We start from the raw sequence: 19,445 nt of genomic DNA on the forward strand, positions 1-19,445 counted from the left end.
GTGGTGAACCTACAGTCTACTTTTAGTAAAATCTCAGCTCGAATAGTTGTGCTTTGAAGGTTCTACGTGAGGAAGGAGACAGAGACTTGAGAGAGGATAACTGCACATATTTAGTAAGATCAAGTCTGCTATGAAGAATAACAAACAAACAGCAAGGCACATTTGAAACAAACTCAGTAGAATAATAAAGACTGTGGAGCAATAAAGTTAGTTTAAATTATGAACAGATGTGCTAAGATACATAGAAACAGACGTTTTTTAGTAGTAGCAGTGCTTAAAATGAGAGGCTAAAGATACAAGATTAAATGAAGTCATTTACAACAATTAGCAGGAGAAACCACGTCAAAAATTTGGAAGGTTGTTGAATTCCCAGGATTAGTGACTGGGAGAGAAACTTGGTTAATATTCCAGATTAGACTGGATAAGTGGATGAAAGAGGAGCTAAATGAATTGGGGCACAGGGTCTGTAAACGTGATTAAAATTAGTGGCATACACCTAGCAGGTAAACACCAAGGCATGGATAATGGCCTCACTTTTGCACACTTATGCAATGCACTGGAAGTAGCAGCTTTACACTAACTGCATGGCAACACGTAACAAGGCACCCTGAAATTTACATTGCCTGTAATAATACCACAAAGGAATTCTTTCTGCAGTTCCACGCGGATAACAATCTTTGAGTTATTGTTATAATGGTCATGCAATGCAGCATTACTGAATCACCCAAAGCAGTACATGTGCTGGTTTTGGCCAAAGGTTTTTCTCTTTTAGATTAGATTAGATTAGATTACATTACAGTGTGGAAACAGGCCCTTCGGCCCAACAAGTCCACACCGACCCGCCGAAGCGCAACCCACCCATACCCCTACATTCACCCCTATACCTAACACTAGGGGCAATTTAGCATGGCCAATTCACCTGACCTGCACATCTTTGGACTGTGGGAGGAAACCGGAGCACCCGGAGAAAACCCACGCAGACACGGGGAGAACGTGCAAACTCCACACAGTCAGTCGCCTGAGTCGGGAATTGAACCCGGGTCATCTGGCGCTGCGAGGCAGCAGTGCTAACCACTGTGCCACCGTGCCGCCCAAAGATACTTTGTGGTCACCAAAGTATCTTCAACGTTGCCTGTTCATCTCCTTCTCTTCATATCCAGTGGCAGGAAAGTTCAATGTCAGTGTCTTCCCCCAAGCCAATGAGTCCAATATAGAATCACTCAAAATGAGCTCCAGTGCGTGTGTGTGTTCTAGTTTGCATGCCCAGCACTAGATTCCCTAAACAACTGTTATACTTGGAACTTGGTCGTAGCAGGAGATGCTCTGCAGGACAGTGAAAACACTTTAGGGATGTCCTCAAAGCCACCCTGAAGAGGTCAAACATACCTGGAAACTCATGAGAGATCCTGGCTTGTGCTCAACCAATTTATAGCAGGTTAATTTGGGAAGGCACTCATCAGGAACATGCAGAGGTGAAGCCAAGGCATCGGACAGAAGACAAAACATCCAAATAAACCATCTACCCAACACATCAAGCATCACGCACCCCACATGGCACAGTCTGCATTGGATTGATCAGAACCCATCAAACTGGAGTAGGAGCAAGGTCATAGTCAATGACAAAGAACTACCTAGGAAGATGATTAAAAGTCGTGAGGAAATGGTCAACATTTTAGTCATGATCTTGCAAAATTCTCTCAATTCAATAATTGCCTGAATTGGAAAATAAAAAAGGTTGTTTAATAATGTAAGAAAAAAAAGCAATGGTAAAAGAGATAAACTAAGAAGTCTAGCCTCGATTGTTGGAAACTTTTAAAAATGTTTGTTATGTGACCAGCAACAGAGCACTGGGACCAATACAGGGAGTTACTAAAGTACTAATGTCGGGGGTGGGGGTTGGTTTTGAATACCCAGCATTCAATTTGGCTCCACAGAAAAAGAAAGCTAATAAACACATACACATGTGGAATTGGTAGAGGTAGAAGATAGCCAAGAGCATGCTCATATGTACTCAAATTAATAGCATGTGACGTAACACATATACCTGTGAAATGTACTGGTGACAGCAAGTTGGATGGCATGATAAGCGTAGACGCAAGCTGAAAATTACAAATTACGCATTGATAGATTACATCAGCAGATGGTAGTTCATTCTGGGCAAGTGCGGAGGGACAAAAATGGATCAACATTTTCTAAATGGTGGAAAGCTAGAATTAAGTCAGATTTAGGAGCTCAAGCTAATGGCTCTTAATGATTTAAGAACTAAAGTAATAATGACCTTGATCACAAGAGGTCTGGGTTACAAAGGAGTAGAAGTCTAATTAGAGAGTTCTCTCAATATTGGATTCAGATCCAAAATACCTCAGCAAGGGTACATCAACAAGGCACAGTGAAGATTCATTAGAATGTTCCTGAGGTTAGAAGTGTTCAAATAGCGACAGCAGGTTGTAGACTAGCCTTCAGTTCTAATATAAAGATTGATAGATAATCTAATTTACCAATTAAGTGTTAAGAGGTTTACCTTTGCCTAGCAAAAACCTAGCCACCAGTTTTGGAATTTGCAATGGAGTCTTAGTAGCTTTGAGTGTCCAGATTCCCACCAATTTTGTGCGAAGTGCCATCTGATATCATCTCCAATGACTAAGGATCGATATTTTTAATTAACCTGGTCAGATGTATAGTGTACATTGTAATGATGGAAGAGCTATCAAGGCACACTGGTGGTACTGTGCCTCCCTCTGAGCTGGATGACCTGGACTCAAGTCCCACCTCCCCCATAAGAACACTTCTGAACAGGGTGATTAAAAGGAAAAAAAAAAGCTGGATTATTGGGTCTCTTGTGATGCAATGGTACTGTCCCCACTTCTGGGCTCAAACATCTGGATTCAAGTCCAACCTGCCCCAGACATGTTTTAACATTCCTGAAGAGATAGCTTTTCTTTGAAAACACTTGCAACTCAGTTATATTGTCCTTACCTCCAAGTCAGAAGGCCGAGGTTTAAGTCCTACCAGCTCCAGAGTCGTATCATAACACACCTGAGCAGGTTAATTAAAAATATCTATCCTATAGTGAGGAAGTGCAGAATGAGGGACATGACCTTAAATTTAGAGCTAAGTCATTGGAGATGATATCAGATGGCACTTCTTCGCACAAAATTGTTGGGAATCTGCACCTCCTCACTCTCAAAGCTACTGAGACTAGGGGTCATTGCAAATTTCAAAACTGATGGCTAGATATTTGCGAGGCAAAGGTATAAAGGGATTACAAAAACAAGGTGGGTAAATGGAGTTAATAGACAAATCTTCACAAACTTAATGAACAGTGGAGCAGGTTTGACAATGGGCTGAGTGGTCGCTTGATACTGTCTTGTAAAAATACCATCTGCATTGTATTGAGGGTTTAACAACAGCTGCATTAGTGAAGTCAGCCTGAAACAGACTCATGGTAGTGGTGGAATCAAGTTAGGGCTGGTATTGGTGGCATCTGCAATGGCAAGGTCTTGCGAGGATTCAGTGGCAAGGGCATTGGTGGAAGAGAGATGGTACCGAGGAGTGGCGACTTTAATTCCAACAGCATGGTGAAGAGAACCCGGGCCTCGCCCACTGATGGAGGACTTAACATATTCTATATTTTGGCTTATTTTTCTGTGTTTTAATATAGCGCCAGAGAGTCGTGACACTTTTCACTGTATTTTGTGAAAAGAGACACTTGACAATAAATGAATCAAATAAGTGTAGTTCACTCAGTGTGCGTTGCTGCAGAAACATATATTTTTCCATGCGTGTTGCAGCTGGGATGATCAAGGGTCCAATTTTCTCTCCATCATGTGGCTGATCAGGGATTCCCTCCCACTCTTGCTGCCTGCCATCAGTGTGAGGGGAGGATTTACAGTCCAATACTCAAACTGTTTGACTACATCACAAATGGACCTTTCTTGGCCATCAAGTCCTTTTCAGTAGGAGGGGGCCACTCTAACCCAGAGCTTCTGGCATCAGACTTGCTACTCCGTGTCATAAGATCTCCAAAATACCTCCATCCCAGTTCTCACTGAGTGCAGCGTCATACAACTAATAATTACTATTATATGAAATGAAACATCAAGACCACAACTACAGCTGTGGTTGAAAACATTTAAGCTCTTTTGAAACAGGAATTAAAATTACATTGTGTGATAAGACAACTAGTCATACACTATGCTTCCTTGCTCAATTAAAGCAAACGAGTCATAAATCTCATGCTCGTGTCTTGTCATCTCATGTCTCTTATTTAAATTTTGTTAGAACCAGTTTTTATCCATTGGATTAGAGAGCATCCAATAACAAGATTAAATTCTGCCAAATAAAAGTAAAATCTAGAGGCACTGGAAAATTGAAATGAAAACACTGCATGGGAAACTCTTAAGTCTGGCAGCATCTGTGCGGAGAGAAACAGTTAATATTTAGAGAGTCTGGTATGACTCTTCGACATGCTGCCAAACCTGCTTAGCATCTCCAGCAGTGTGTGTGTTTTGGACACTGAATTCTGCCTACTAGAGGCTTGTGGTGTTTATACTTACTGCAACAGCTTTTATGGATATAGAATTTTAAATGTCTCCTATGGTTTTCAGATACAATTACATAATTGTTACCATTTTTATAGTAACTGCATGTTTGTGACTCCAAATTCCCTTGAAGTCAGAGCAGACTCCCATCAAGAATAAAACAAAATAATGGAGAAGCTCAGCAGTTCTGCAGGATCTCAGGAGGACAGACATTTTGAGTCTGATGTGACTTCTTCAAAACAAAATTGGGTTACTTGCTCGAGGACAACAGACTTAGGCAATATGGCTTGGCTTTTACATCTATATCCTAGAAACAAATAGGAAACAAAATGGTTCCATTGTAACATTAATGATGTGCAGGGAGGTCAGTGCTTTGAACCAAGTTTCCATGACATTGGATCAAAACTAATATCCATCAGAAATATGGATAAACACTTGAACCACACAATTTTAGAGCAGTCATTTCATGGAAGTGTTAATGCAGTTAAGTTCTAGCCTCACACACAATGCCACATGTTTTAAGGTAAAGTTTCTGGAAAGTCACATGCAAATCTGAAAATGTGCAAACCTAATAAGCTCCCACATGGCCACGCATCTGTTCAAAACAAAATGTAATTAGAAGTCAGCAGAGAAAGCTCTCAAATATTCAAACCAATTATTTTCCTGTATGGATGGATGCACAGGTACCTCTAAAATCTATTACTTTGATCAAGCCTTTAGGAACTCCATCCTATAAGAATGGTTTTAGTAGTAACAGGAACCTTCTGAATGTTCAAATACAGTCAAAAGGCATTTTGAAATGGTAAATTTGTACCTGTATGATTTTCAAGTTTAAGGTGCATATTAAAGGTGCAAATTGTTTCCTATTTGTTTATAGGATATTGAGGGGGCATAGCTTTAAATTAAGGGGGGGTAGGTATAGGACAGATGTTAGGGGTAGGTTCTTTACTCAGCGAGTTGAGTTCATGGAATGCCCTGCCAGTAGCAGTGGTGGACTCTCCCTCATTATGGGCATTTAAGCGGGCATTGGATAGGTATATGGAGGATAGTGGGCTAGTGTAGGTTAGGTGGGCTTGGATCAGCGCAACATCGAGGGCCGAAGGGCCTGTACTGCGCTGTATTCTTCTATGTTCTATTAAAGCTGTTGAAAAGGTGGGTTGAGGAAAGGACAAAATAATAAAGGCAGTTTGCCGATCAAAACATGTCCAGTGGACATCCTAAGTAATCTATATATTTAAAATGGTGTTTGGGTCTTTATTTAAATCTTCTATTAAGAAACTTCAAAGATACTTTCCAATCTTGGGTGCCAATGATTTTTGTGCTTCCCATTCACTGTATATCGCCAAAGCTCAAATACTTTGCTTAAAAGAGCTGTTTCAGCCTGTGTGCCATTGCAGTTGCAGATTAAGATGGATCTGCACTGCAAGATGGATCTACACTCTTTTCCCTAAACAGCATCTTTTATATACATGCACGCACGCTTTTAACAGTCACTAACAGTTACCTCCTTTAAAGACTTTGCTCATGAGATTTCATTGATGTAGGCAGGATTTAAATGAAACACTGGAAATGCTGGTAATACCAGAAGGTGCAGTTTCTGTCGGGAAAGAGGTAACTCTTCAAGGACCTTTTACTGATATAGGGCATAGACCAGAAACCATTTTTATATTCCTCTCCACAAATGCTGCCACACCTGCCCAATATTTTCAGCATTTTCTGGTTTTATTTCAGATTTCCAGCATGCTCATGCTTCAAGAACATTTATTTGACCTTACTCTCCCCTTCATTATTAATCATTTCTTCACTTCTTTCTTTTGGTAACTGTTTCAACTTTTCACATCATCGAAACTGTCATCCTGATGAACCCACATGTAATATTGGCACATTATGAAGGTAACTGTTCAACCCTTCCATTTCTGTAGCACGTTCAAACTGCTGTGTTCTATACAATTCTTCCTCTCTCCAGAGGTACTGTCCGAGTGTTTCCTGTTTAAATTTCAGACTTTTAGCACCCCTTTGCTATAAAACAAACAAATAAGTCAAGTCAAACATTCCTGAAATTTGTACTAGATTCTCACCTAAAAAAATTGACTTATTTTCTTTTTATTTACTTGAATTTACATTTGCGACTTGTGAGCAGCCATTAAACTAGGGAAGTGTTATCTTTGGAAGCCATACGGTTCCAGGAAACAAAGAGAGCTGTCTATTTAAATAAATCCCGATTAAGTTAACTTTAGAAAATTGACTTCTTGAGTATAATAATAGCTTACTGAAACCCATGTGTAATTGAAAAGAAGCTCATCAGTGTTTGGTTTCGCCACTGCATGCCCTTATCTAGTTCCCCAATTGCAGGATGGTGTACAAGAGTGAAATAAATATACTTAGGGATTTCAAAGCATTGTAAATAAAGGCAAGCATATCTCAAATCCATCTCTGATTCAATACAGTTTTCTCCTTCAGTAAAAAGTCAATGTGCTGCTGTCCCTCATATGTTGCACCAAATAACTGACACAATATTTGCCTGGCATAGTATTTGCTGGCCAATGCGGAAAAGATTGAAGTGGTCAACATGAACAGCTGAAGCATTAGGAGAACGTGGCAGCCCTTGGACATCCACGAAAAACTAATAACTCCCCTAGCCACATACCATATTAACTTTGGAATTTTTAACCATTTGCAATAAGTTGGCAAAATTGGTGCTGGGTGAGGTGCAGAACCAACCCACATGGAACTGAGAGCTCACTGTGAACTGATTGGAATACTTGCAGGTTAAGTGGATTAACCATGGTAAATTTAGGGTTACAGGTTTAGGTGGGATACTCTTTGGAGGGGTGGTCCAGACTCAACAGGCTGAATGGTCTTCATTGACACAACAGTGGTTTCCATAATTCTATGATATTAGGAAGTGCGACTCCGAGCTAGGTCAAAGTTGTGGGTTAAGAGAGAGTCTTTATAAAAGGTAAGGGAACTGAAGAGATTAATACGATAGACATGTAAGCAGTAATGAATAGGGTAAGACTTGAAGCTCATCTCTGGATATTTATTTTAATAAACAAGATACAGCACAAACCCAGTGATTTGTTACATCAGAATCAAAATGCATTAACAGTACCAGATACAATAATAAAACAAATTGAATGTTTCAAGAGCAGACATGGGCCTCCCTACAGCTGTTACAGCAACTTCTCAGAAGTGAACAAGATCTAAGCAATTATAGCAATTTGCATTTATACAGCACCTTTCATGGAGAAGACTATCCCAATGTACCTGACAGCAGCAAGATACAAAATCTGTCACTGAACCATGAGACAATCTTTTATCAAGATTTGTATTACTAGACCAAGGCAAGTCCAAAGAAATATCTTGAAAGAGAAAGGACGGAGACAAGAATTCCTGAGATTACAGCCCAGACAGCCGAAGGCACAATCAATGTGTCGTTTAAAATTCAGGATGCTTACAAGTTTGGAAATAGAACAGTGTCGAGTCGGAAAGCTATAAGACTGGAGGAGAATATAGAGATAGGAAAAAGGCAAAGGACGACGACATGGTGGGTATTCTGAAAACAAGGAGCAGAATTCTAAAATCAAGGCGCGGTCAACTTGGGAGTCAATAGTGCACATTGGATGGATAAAATTTCATACCATGTCAGGTTTATGGAGCTCGGGGGGGTTAGGTTACAGAATGACCAGGACTGCATTGTTATTAGTGAACTCAAATATTGCAAAGACATAGATAACGGCTTTGACTGCAGATGAGCTGAGGTGGGACAGAGACGTGCAATGTTAGGGAGGCATACAGGGACGGGTGTTTAATCTGATGTTTAATCAGAAGCTCATCGAAGTTGATTAGGATGTGAAGGTTGCAACCTGTCTGGTTACGCCTCAGACAGATGCCAAGGTGAACAATAGAGTCAATGGCCAGAGAAGGGAGTCTTCCTAATATTCAATTAGAAGAACTTCTGCTCATCCATTCTTGGACGTCAGACAAGTGGTTTGAAACGTTTGAGGTAATGGAACATTCAAGAGAAATGGTGGGCTAGTAGACTTGGTCGCTAGCAGTGCACATGTGGAATATGACATTTTCACAAAGGGGCAGTATGTCAATGAGAGTTGAGTGGGGGAGGTCAAGGTGCAGGATTGGGAAGCGAAGATATTGTAGGTCATTCTCTAGCAAATACTGTAGACAAGTGTAGTCCCATGAGCTGGGCGATGGGAGAAAGCTTTTGAAGCAGGGTGGTGATCAGTTGGGACAGAGATTGTGAAGCTTGCAACCAGTCTGGTTACAACCCTCATTCATACACTTGTCAGCACAGAGGTGACTATTCCAATGTGCTTCCGCCTGGTCTCCCAAATTCTACCCTCCGCAAACTTGCAGGAAAGCCATTTATCCCATATACTCCAAGCTCACTGACCTATACTGGCTCCCCTTCAAATGACAAGTCATTTTGAAAACTTTCAACTTTTGTTTTCAAATTTCTCAACAGTCACCCCTTTCCAAACCTGTAATCATCTCTACGCCCACAACCCTCCAAGGTATCTGCAATTCTCAAATTCTGGCTACTTATACACCCTCAATCGTATTTCCTACAACAATGGGACAGAGACAACGAATGGCAAGGCTACCACCATCTAATTTTCATCTTTTAGTTCTTTCTCTCTACTTCACTTTCCTGCATTCAGAGAATTCTTTCAAAACCACCTCTTTGAACAAGTTTCAGTCCATTTAACCTGATAGGGTTCAGTGTCATATGTTGCTTTATAAAAGCTTCAGTGAGTTGCCCTGGGATGTGTCATTACATTAATGGTACTATACATTAAGCTGTTTACCATTGTTACATAGCACAAGAGGTCACCACTGAGGCAAGTAAGAATGTCTCGTGGGCTGCAAAAATAAGCAATAACTTCATTCACTGTCTCAATCAGTTGTGTTTTTTCACCCAACATACCATTTCTGGGTTAGCTGTAGTCAACATGCTGATTACAAATAATTGACACGCTGGACAAGTGACGTAAAGATAATCCTTAGAGAGATTATGGGTGTGTGTAGTCAGAGGATTGTTTCAAGCATACAAGTGATGTTATCACTAGCAGGATCAAACAACCAGCAGTTTTCTCCAGTTAATTCGAGTAGAAGCAGCAGTCCTGAATAAACAACAAACAATTGGGACACCAAAAGCCAGCTTTCTCTTCACAATTATTCACTCCACTGTAAAGCTAGGGGATAGGGCCTAGCTCAGCCCACCTTCCACGTGAAACTATCTCTGACTTGATAGTGGTGGAAAAATAAAGTGGCTTTAATTTCTAATAATTTATGGAAGAGGGTGGCATTAATGCAGCCGAGTTTTAAATCATTTAAACAAACGGTGGTTGTTTGGCTGGTTCAAAACTATAAATATCGCAGGTATCCCTGAATTCTTTCAGACTTGTGAAAAATCTTGTTGAAAGCCCTACTATTGCAATATTTCCAGATTGTTTGCCCGCCACCTTAATTTAAATTGGACCCTACACAGCACAGTTTTCTAAAATACCAAACTGAACATCTGTAAACAGAGCATCTCTCTATTATATATCACTTGTATGATCAGCAGAACCTGTTAAGGAAAGCTCTCATGATCTTTTTTTCACCTTGCTGATAGCTCATCATTCCCTTCTCTCTGGTTACCCGCTCCTCTCAGTGCTACATTGGAGATTGCAGTCAGACTTCCAGTAATGTTGAGTAATGACATCATCACAGTTCTTACAAGGTATTTTATAAATGACATCAGTTTTGCTTGTTATCTGTATAGGATCTTTTAAATTCATTAGCTGCGGTTTTAGTGTGTTGGTGGGTTTGTGGGCTACCAGAATGGCAAGAGGTCAGAGTAGTCAGGCAGTCATTTCAAAGATGTCTTTGATGTAGGGGAAGAGTGGCTAGGGTTTCTGCGATTTGTCTGCTTGTTTGGGTTTATTGCTGAGAAATCAGCGACTGTGTTCATTGGATACTCGTTCTTTTTGAATACACTGTATAGGTGATTTTTCTCCACTCTTCGTAGCAAAACTAATGTCATTTACAAAATATCTTGCAAGAACTATAACAAACACTACATTGGACAAATAGGCAGGAAACTAGCCACCAGGATACATGAACACCAACTAGCCATAAAAAGACATGACCCACTCTCACTAGTATCTTTACAAAAAAAAAAATGAGAAAGGACACTTCGACTGGGACAACACATCCATCCTAGGACAAACCAAACAGAGATGCATGAGAATTTTCAGAAGTATGACACTCCAACCAGAAACCTATCAAACATTGATTTGGATCCATTTACCACCCTGAGGAAAAAAACAGGAAGTGATATCACAAAAGGAAATGACATCACCAACCCAAGGAAACTTTAACAAATAAAAAGGCGGCCATACCACCGTTGCTTCACCCATGGGGAACCTTGTCGAATGCCGTACTTAAATCCATATAGATCATATCCACTGCTTTGCCCTCATCAATCCTCTTTGTTATTTCTTCAAAAAACTCAACCAAGTTTGTGAGACATGATTTCCCACGCACAAAGCCATGTTGACTATCCTTAATCAATCCTTGCCTTTCCAAATAAGAGAAAATCCTATCCCTCAAGATTTCCTCCAATAACTTGCCCACAACCAACATCAGGCTCACTGGTCTATAGTTCCCTGGCTTATCCATACCACATTAAATAGTGGTACCACATCAGCTAACCTCCAGTCTTCCAGCACCTCACTTATGACTATTGATGATACAAATATCTCAACAAGGGGCTCAGCAATCACTTCCCACAGAGCAATCAGGTACACCTGATCAGGTCCTGGGGATTTATCCACCTTTATGCGTTTCAAGACATGTAGCACCTCCTCATCTGTAATATGGACATTTTTCAAGATGTCACCATCTATTTCCATACATTCTACATCTTCAATGTCCTTTTCAACAGTAAACACTGATGCAAAATACTCATTTACTATCTCCTGTGGCTCCACATAAAGGCTGCCTTGTTGATCTTTGAGGGGCCCTATTTTCTCCTTAGTTACCCTTCTATCTTGAAGATATTTTGAAAAACCCTTTGGATTCTCCTTAATTCTATTTGCCAAAGCTACTTCACATTCCCTTTTTGCCCTTCTGATTTCTCTCTTAAACATACTCCTACTGCCTTTATACTCTAAGGATTCACTCGATCTATCCTGTCTATACCTGACATATGTTTCCTTCTTTTTCTTCACCAAAACTTCAAATTTCCCTAGTCATCCAGCATTCCCTACACCTACCAACCTTTACTTTCACCCTAACAGAAATATACTCTCTGTCTCTGGACTCTCGTTATCTCATTTCTGAAGGCTTCCCATTTTCTAGCCGTCCCTTTACCTGTGAGCATTTGCTCACAATCAGCTTTTGAAAGTTCTTGCCTACTACCATCAAAATGAGCTTTCCTCCAATTTAGAACTTCAACTTTTAGATCCAGTCTATCCTTTTCCATTACCATTTTAAAACTAATATAATTATGGTCACTGGCCCCTAGGTACTCCCCCGTTGACATCTCAGTCACCTGCCCTGCCTTATTTCCCAAGGGTAGGTCAGGTTTTGCACCCTCTCTAGTAGGTACTTTGTGGACTACCATGATGCCAAGAGGTCTGACTGACGTGGCAGTCATTTCAGAGATGTCTTTGATATACGTTAAAGTGGCTAGGGTTTCTGGCCATATTTTGTCTGCTTGTTTGGATTTGTTGCTGAGAAATCAGTGTACTGTCTTTATTGGGTACCCGTCCTTTTTGAAAACACCGCTTAGGTGATTTTCTTCTGCTCTTCGTAGCTCCTCAGTGCTGCACTGCATGGTGGCTTGTTCAAATAACATCTTAATGCAGCTTCGTTTGTGGGTGTTGGGATGATTGCTCCTGTAATTGAGTATTTGGTCAGTGTGTGTTGTTTTTCTGTAGATGCTGGCTTGACGTTCCCCACTGACTGTACAGTCTACCGTGACATCGAGGAATGGCAGTTGTTGTTGTTTTCTTCCTCTTTTGTAAACTTTATGCCAGTAAGGATATTGTTGAGGTCTTGAAGCTTTCCTCCAATTTGGTTTTGTTTAGTGTTTACTATGGAAAAGGACATGGAAGATATAGAATGTATGGAAATAGATGGTGGCACCTTGAAAAATCTCCATATTACGGAGAAGGAATCCTGAGAGACAGGATGTACTTGTATTTGGAAAGGCAAGGACTGATTAGGGATAGTCAACATGGCTTTGTGCGTGGGAGATTATGTCTCAAAGTTGATTGAGTTTTTGAAGGAGTAACAAAGACGATTGATGAGGGCAGAGTGCTAGATGTGATCTATATGGACTTCAGTAAGGCATTCCCCATGACAGACTGGTTAGCAAGTTTAGATCTCATGGAATACAGGGAGAACTAGCCATTTGTATACAGAACTGGCTCGAAGATAGAAGACAGAGGGTAGTGGTGGAGGGTTCTTTTTCAGACTGGAGGCCTGTGACCAGTGGAGTGCCACAAGAAGCGGTGCTGGGTTCACTACTTTCGTTATTTACATAAATGATTTGGATGTGAGCGTAAGTGGTGTAGTTAGTAAGTTTGCAGAGGACACCAAAATTGGAGGCGTCGTGGACAATGAAGAAGGTTTCCTCAGATTACAACATTCCTCAGATTGGATCTTGATCAAATGGGCCAATGGGCTGAGAGTGCCAAATGGATTTTAATTTAGATAAATGCAAGATGCTGCATTTGGCAAAGCAAATCTTAGCAGGACTAATACACAATGGTAAGGTCCGGGGAGTGTTGCTGAACAAAGAGACCTTGGAGTGCAGGTTCATTGTTTCTTGAAAGTAGAATCTCAGGATAGTGAAGGTGGCATTTCTTTTGTTTTCCTTTATTGGTCAGAATATGGAGGACAGAGGTTGCAGCCATACAGATAATTGGTTTGAAGACTTTTAAAATATTGCGTGCCATTCTGGTTTCCTTCCTATCGGAAGGATGCTGTGAAACTTGAAAAGGTTCAGAAAATAATCACAAGGATGTTGCCAGGGTTGGAGGATTTGAGCAAAGGGGAGAGGTTGAATAGGGTGGGGCTGTTTTCCTGGAGTGTCAGAGACTGAGGGGTGATCTTATAGAGGTTTATAAAGTCACGAGGATAGGTTAAATGGGACAAAGTCTTTTCCCTGCAGTGGGGGAGTCCAGAACTAGAGGGCATAGGTTTAGGATGAGGGGGGAAAAGATACAAAAGAGACCCAAGGGGAAATGTTTTCACATGTGTATGGAATGAGTTGACAGAGGAAGTGTTGGAGGCTAGTACAGTTGCAACATTTAAAAGGCAGCTGGATGGGTATATTGAATAGGAAGGGTTTGGAGGGATACGGGCCAGTTGCTGGCAGGTGGGTCTAGATTCGGTTGGGAGATCTGGTCGGCATGGACGAGTTGGACCGAAGGGTCTGTATCCGTGCTGTACATCTCTATGACTCTAGTGATGAAACGTGTCTCATCCACAAAGCCAATCCAAAGTTTGGGTTGGATGGTTGGGAGAACTGTTTGTTCGAGTCTCTGCTTCTGCTGGGAATCCATATACAAGTGATCCCATGGGTGTTCTGTTGATTTCTGTAGCTTTGGTTATTGAAAGTGAAGTAGGTGGTGAAGCATAGGTCTACTAGTGTGACCATGTTGTCTTTGCTGATGAACTTGGCTGTGTCTGGTGTTTGTGTCTTTGGTTCTTTTAATAGTGTTGTCAGTGTCTCTTTGATTTTGATGGATGTGGACAGGATTGAAACATCAAAGGAGACCATTACTTCATCCTTTTCTATCTTGACATTTTTCATGGTGTTCAGGAATTCTTGAATGGAGTGGTGCGAGTCTTCTACTAAGTATTTTAGTATTTTGTGGGTCCAGTAAAAAAAAAGTGTGGGCCCACTTATTCAGATCATTAAACATGGCAAAAGTGAGGACTGCAGATGCTGGAAACCAGAGTTTAGATCAGAGTGGTGCTGGAAAAGCACAGCAGGTCAGACAGCATCCGAGGAGCAGGAAAATCGACGTTTCGGGCAAAAGCCGAATCAGGAATCATTAACATGTCACAGGTACAGAAAATAACCAATAAGTACATTAGAATGCTCAGATTTATGTTTAGGGGATCATAGTAAGGCAAAGAAATCATGATTCAACTAAACAAAGACTTGGTTAGACCCTCCATAACTGGAGTACTGAGAGCTGGAGGAAATGCAGTGCAGATTCACAAAATGATGCACTCCAAAGGTTAAATTATAATGATGGATTACTTACTTACACACAGACACAAAGGTGAAGATGCTTGATCTTCGAAGGTCAAGGAGAGATTTGATCAAAGCTTTCAAGATACTAAAGTCAAGATATTGTAATTCTCTTTGCTAATGGAACTTGATGCAGGATCTACTGAACACTAAATTTTAACGCTGAGGTTGATAGATCGGTTTAGAGATAACACTTCACCATTCAATTGGGAATTTTATAAAATACCTCCGGAATCAATACTGAGCTTTATATCCCTCACCTTGGTAGCATGTTGGTGGCAAACTAGTAAATTGTATGGGCACGAGTTAATTGTATGAAACATCCTGAATCGCACAAGTGCGCATGTATGCGTGCGGGCGACGGAGAGAGAAATGTATATAAAAGTCTAAGTTATCAAAGCATCAGCCTGAAGGAGCGAAGAGAAGAAGAGTCTCGAAGTGTGGGAATCTAAAAGAACAATCGACCTATTTTGGTCTTCTACATCAACATATCTTCAAAATGGAAAATCAAATGTTATGTTTTGTTAATTAATCCTGTTAGTTTGCCCCCTAAGGTTAGTGATTGTTCTTTATGCCAGTATAGTTATTCCCAAACAAGAGATTCTGACCTTTGGGGTTTAGCATTAAGTCCAAAAATCCACAATAATCTAATAAACCTTGAATGAATAAATAAATAAATGCCAACCAAAGGAAAAGACATTTTCAGGGAGATTCTTTATAACCATATATTACCCCAGCAAAATACCCAATTCTGAGAAATGGACTTCTTTCCTTGCCCTACAGAAGAGTTTGCAAGTTACAAAGTTTAGCTGGTCCCACTTTGCCTCCTGTTAGTTAGCCAATCCTGGATTTGGTCCATTTTTTAAAATCAGCAAACTGAGGGTTCAGAAAAGATTTACAAGGATGTTGCCAGGGTTGGAGGATTTGAGGTATAGGGAAAGGCTGAATAGGCTCAGGCTGTTTTCCCTGGAGCATTGGAGGCTGAGGGGTGACTTTATAGAGGTTTATACAATCATGAAAGGCATGGATATGATATATAGACAAAGCCTTTTCCCTGGGGTGGGAGACTCCAGAACTAGAGGAAATAGATTTAGGGTGAGAGGGGAAAGATATAAAAGGGTGTGTGTGTACGGATGAGCTGCCAGAGAAAGTGGAGGAGGCTGGTACATTGTGGCATTTAAAAGGCATCTAGATGGGTATATGAATAGGAAGGGTTTAGAGGGATATGGGCCAAGTGCTGGCAAATGGGAGTGAATTAGGTTAGGACATCTTGTCAGTATGGATGAGTTGGACCGAAGGAACTGTTTCCATGCTGTACATCTCTATGACTTTGCTTGTAAGATTAGCTCCCATCTTGTTGCATATTTATTCACATCCCCCACCCATTTTTCTTACTGCACTTATGTTTGGACAACAACAACAACAACATCCGGACCACTCGCACATCCTCTAGACAAACATTTAGTTTCATTATCAATACCAATACCACAGCCTTTGGCTTGTTGTCGGTCCAGGTCCTGTCCTACAGCACAGGAACAGATTCTTTGTGTGAGTAGGACCAATCTAGTTCCATTTGCCAGGCCCATATCCTTCTAAATCCTTCCTATTCATGAACCCATGCAGATGCCTTTCAGATGTTGTAATTGTACCAGCCTCCACCACTTCCTCGGGCTGGTACAATTTCAACATTTAAAACATTTGGCCACTGCTTCACAGACCTGTTCAGTTTCAGGTCTTTTTGCCAGCTGCCAACTTTTCGTTTATTGCAATGCCGACTATCCAACAGTTCTGACAGAAAGTTAGTCACTATTAGCTCGTCAGCCCAGATGGAGGGCTAATTGAAGCCCTCTATGCGTTTACCTGATGTTAGCTGTCACGTGTATGCGTTTACCTGATGAAGGTGGTCTTGCCGGTGGAGTACTGGCCGATCAGCAGCACCATGGGCTTGTTCTCGAAGTCGGCCTGCTCCAGGGCGGGCGAGTGGAAGTGATGAAACTGGTAGTAATCCTCCAGCGGCAGCAGCCTCTTGTTGTACAGGGAGCGCAAGCCCTCGGACACCGTGTTAAACACCACCGAGTCCTTCCCGCGGGCCTCAGGCCCAGACAGCCAGCTGAACATGGTGCCTCACCCCCACTGGTCTCGAGCTCACTGACTCAACCCACACTCCCGTCCGCTTGGGACAACACGGACTCACCGGGAGAGCCCGCCCCTTTTCCCTAACTCCACCCAAGGCCACGCCTACTCGCCGGGCCCCGTCCACCCGTCACAGGCTTCACCCGCACCAACCGTCCCCGCCCGGAGCTCCGCCCATTCATCTCACCCCTGCCCCGCAAGTCATGACGTCCTCCGCCCCGCCCCAACTCCGCCCATTCGCCCAACGAGCCCCGCCCAACGAGCCCCGCCCCAGTCGTACTCCTCCCCGACCCAACTCCGCCCATCTGCGTGGAGTCCCGCCTCAGACCCCGCCCACTCGCCGTCACAGCGAGGTGTCCCAAACAGACCCCGCCCATTTCCCCCTTCACCCCACCCGCCTCGCGCTAACATCTCCCGCCCCACAGACCCCGCCCCGGCCACCAGCCGTGAGCACTCAGTCGGAGTCATACAAAATGGAAACAGACCCTTCGGTCCAACTCATCCATGCTGCCTCACACGCGCCAGAGACCCGGGTTCAATTCCCACCTCAGGCGACTGACTGTGTGGAGTTTGCACGTTCTCCTGGTGTCTGTGTGGGTTTCCTCCGGGTGCTCCGGTTTCGTCCCACAGCTCAGGTGAATTGGCCATACTAAATAGTGTTAGGTAAGGGGTAAATGTAGGGGTATTGGGTGGGTTGCGCTTCGGCGGGGCGGTGTGGACTTGTTGGCCGAAGGGCCTGTTTCCACACAGTAAGGAATCTAATCTAATTCCACTCCAGGAAATCTCTGATATCCTCCTATTTCAGTTTTCCCTCCCATGAAATCAACAGTACCCTAAACCCCACCCCTCCAAATGCAACAAAAATGGAACATGCCCCCCCACCCCACCCCACCCCACCCCACCCCAAAAACCCCTCAGCTTTTACCCCATGAATCTGAGGATTCAGCACATTATTATGCACCATTTTTGCCACCTACGGCCAGATACCACCAAAATTATATATTCCCTCCCCATATCCAGATTTGTTCCACAGGAAGCATTCCCTCCTTGACTTCCTCATTAGGTCCACAATCCCTGACCCACTCTGCACACCTGGTACCTTCCCCTGCCACCAAACGAGATGTAATACCTGCACCTACACCTCCCCCTCACTTCCGTTCCAGGCCTCAATGGATCATTTCAAATCTGGCGGAGATTTTCCTGAACATCCACCCACCCCCATCTACTGCATCCATTGCTCTCGATGTGGTCTCCTGTACATTGTGGAGACAGAATGCCAACTTGTGGAACAATTCAGGGAACATCTCTGGTCTGCACTCACCAAAAAAGCCCCACTGCCCTGTAGCCAACCACTTCAACCCCCCCCCCTCATGCTCTCCTAAAGACATGCAAATCCTGGGCCTCCTCGACTGCCAAATCAAATTCTACTGCCAAATCAAATTCAACCGCCAACTGGGTGAAGAATGGTTCATCTACCGCCTCAGGACCCTACAAGCACACAGCATCAACATTGATTTCACCAGTTTCCAAACCTCCAGATCCAACGCTCAAGCAACTCAAGCCCTCTTAACCTGTCCATCTTCCTTCCCATTTGTCTGCTCCACCCTCCTCACTGACCTATCACAATTACCATCCACCTATAGCCATTCCACCAATCTTTCCACCCCTACCCCAAAACTCTTATTTATCTCTCAGGCCCCCTCCCCCTCCGCATTTCTGGTGAGGGACTTCTGCCCGAAATGTCAATTCTCCTGCTTCTCGCATGCTGCCTGACCTGCTGTGCTTTTCCAGCAACACATGTTTTGACGCTTCCTATTCATTTACCCATTCAGGCACCTTTAAAATGTTGTAATTGTACTAGCCTCCACCACTTCCTCATTTCATACACACACCACCCTCTGTGAAGAAGTTGCCCCTTAAATATTTCCCCTCTCGCCCTAAACCTATGCCCTCTAGTTCTGGACTCCCCCGCCCCATGGAAAAGACTTTTACTCAATCCATGCCGCTCATGATTTTATAAACCTCTATAAAGTCACCCCTCAGCTTCCAATGCTGATTTCCAGTCTATTTTTATATCTCCAATCTGCCATTCCCGGCAACATCCTGGTAAATCTTTTCTGAATCCTCTCCAGTTTAATAATATCCTTCTTGGAACAAGGTGACACAATTGTACATAGAACTCTAGAAGAGGCCTCATGAACCTCCTGTACAGCTTCAACGTAACGCCTCAACTCGTACGCTTGAAGGTCTGAACAATGAAGTTAAGCAAGCTAAATGCCTCCTTAACCACCCTGTCTACCTGTGACGCAAATTTCAAAGAATTATGTACCTGAACCCCTAGGTTTCTCTGTTCTTACAACACCACCCAGGACCCTGTTCATATTACCAAAATGCAATACCCCACATTTATCCAAATTTAACTCCATCTACCATTTTTCAGTCCGTTGTCCCAATTGATCAAGATCTCTTTGTGATTAGATTAGATTAGATTACAG

At 42.5% G+C, this 19,445-nt stretch overlaps 1 protein-coding gene across 1 annotated transcript in view; it reads right to left on the reverse strand.

Moving 5' to 3' along the window:
* LOC122553870 (EH domain-containing protein 1-like) overlaps window positions 1-17,047 on the reverse strand; it is a 75,540-nt gene extending 58,493 nt beyond the window's left edge. The window contains exon 1 of the mRNA XM_043698319.2: window positions 16,709-17,047. Within this exon, the coding sequence (XP_043554254.1) occupies window positions 16,709-16,935 (227 nt within the window). The 5' untranslated portion in view covers window positions 16,936-17,047. The remainder of the gene's footprint in view (window positions 1-16,708) is intronic.
* Window positions 17,048-19,445: the final 2,398 nt, after the last annotated feature.

The sequence above is a fragment of the Chiloscyllium plagiosum genome, unplaced genomic scaffold, assembly GCF_037043375.1.
Source record: "Chiloscyllium plagiosum isolate Xiang-an unplaced genomic scaffold, Cpla_swu_hap1 HiC_scaffold_8, whole genome shotgun sequence".
Lineage (NCBI taxonomy): Eukaryota > Metazoa > Chordata > Chondrichthyes > Orectolobiformes > Hemiscylliidae > Chiloscyllium > Chiloscyllium plagiosum.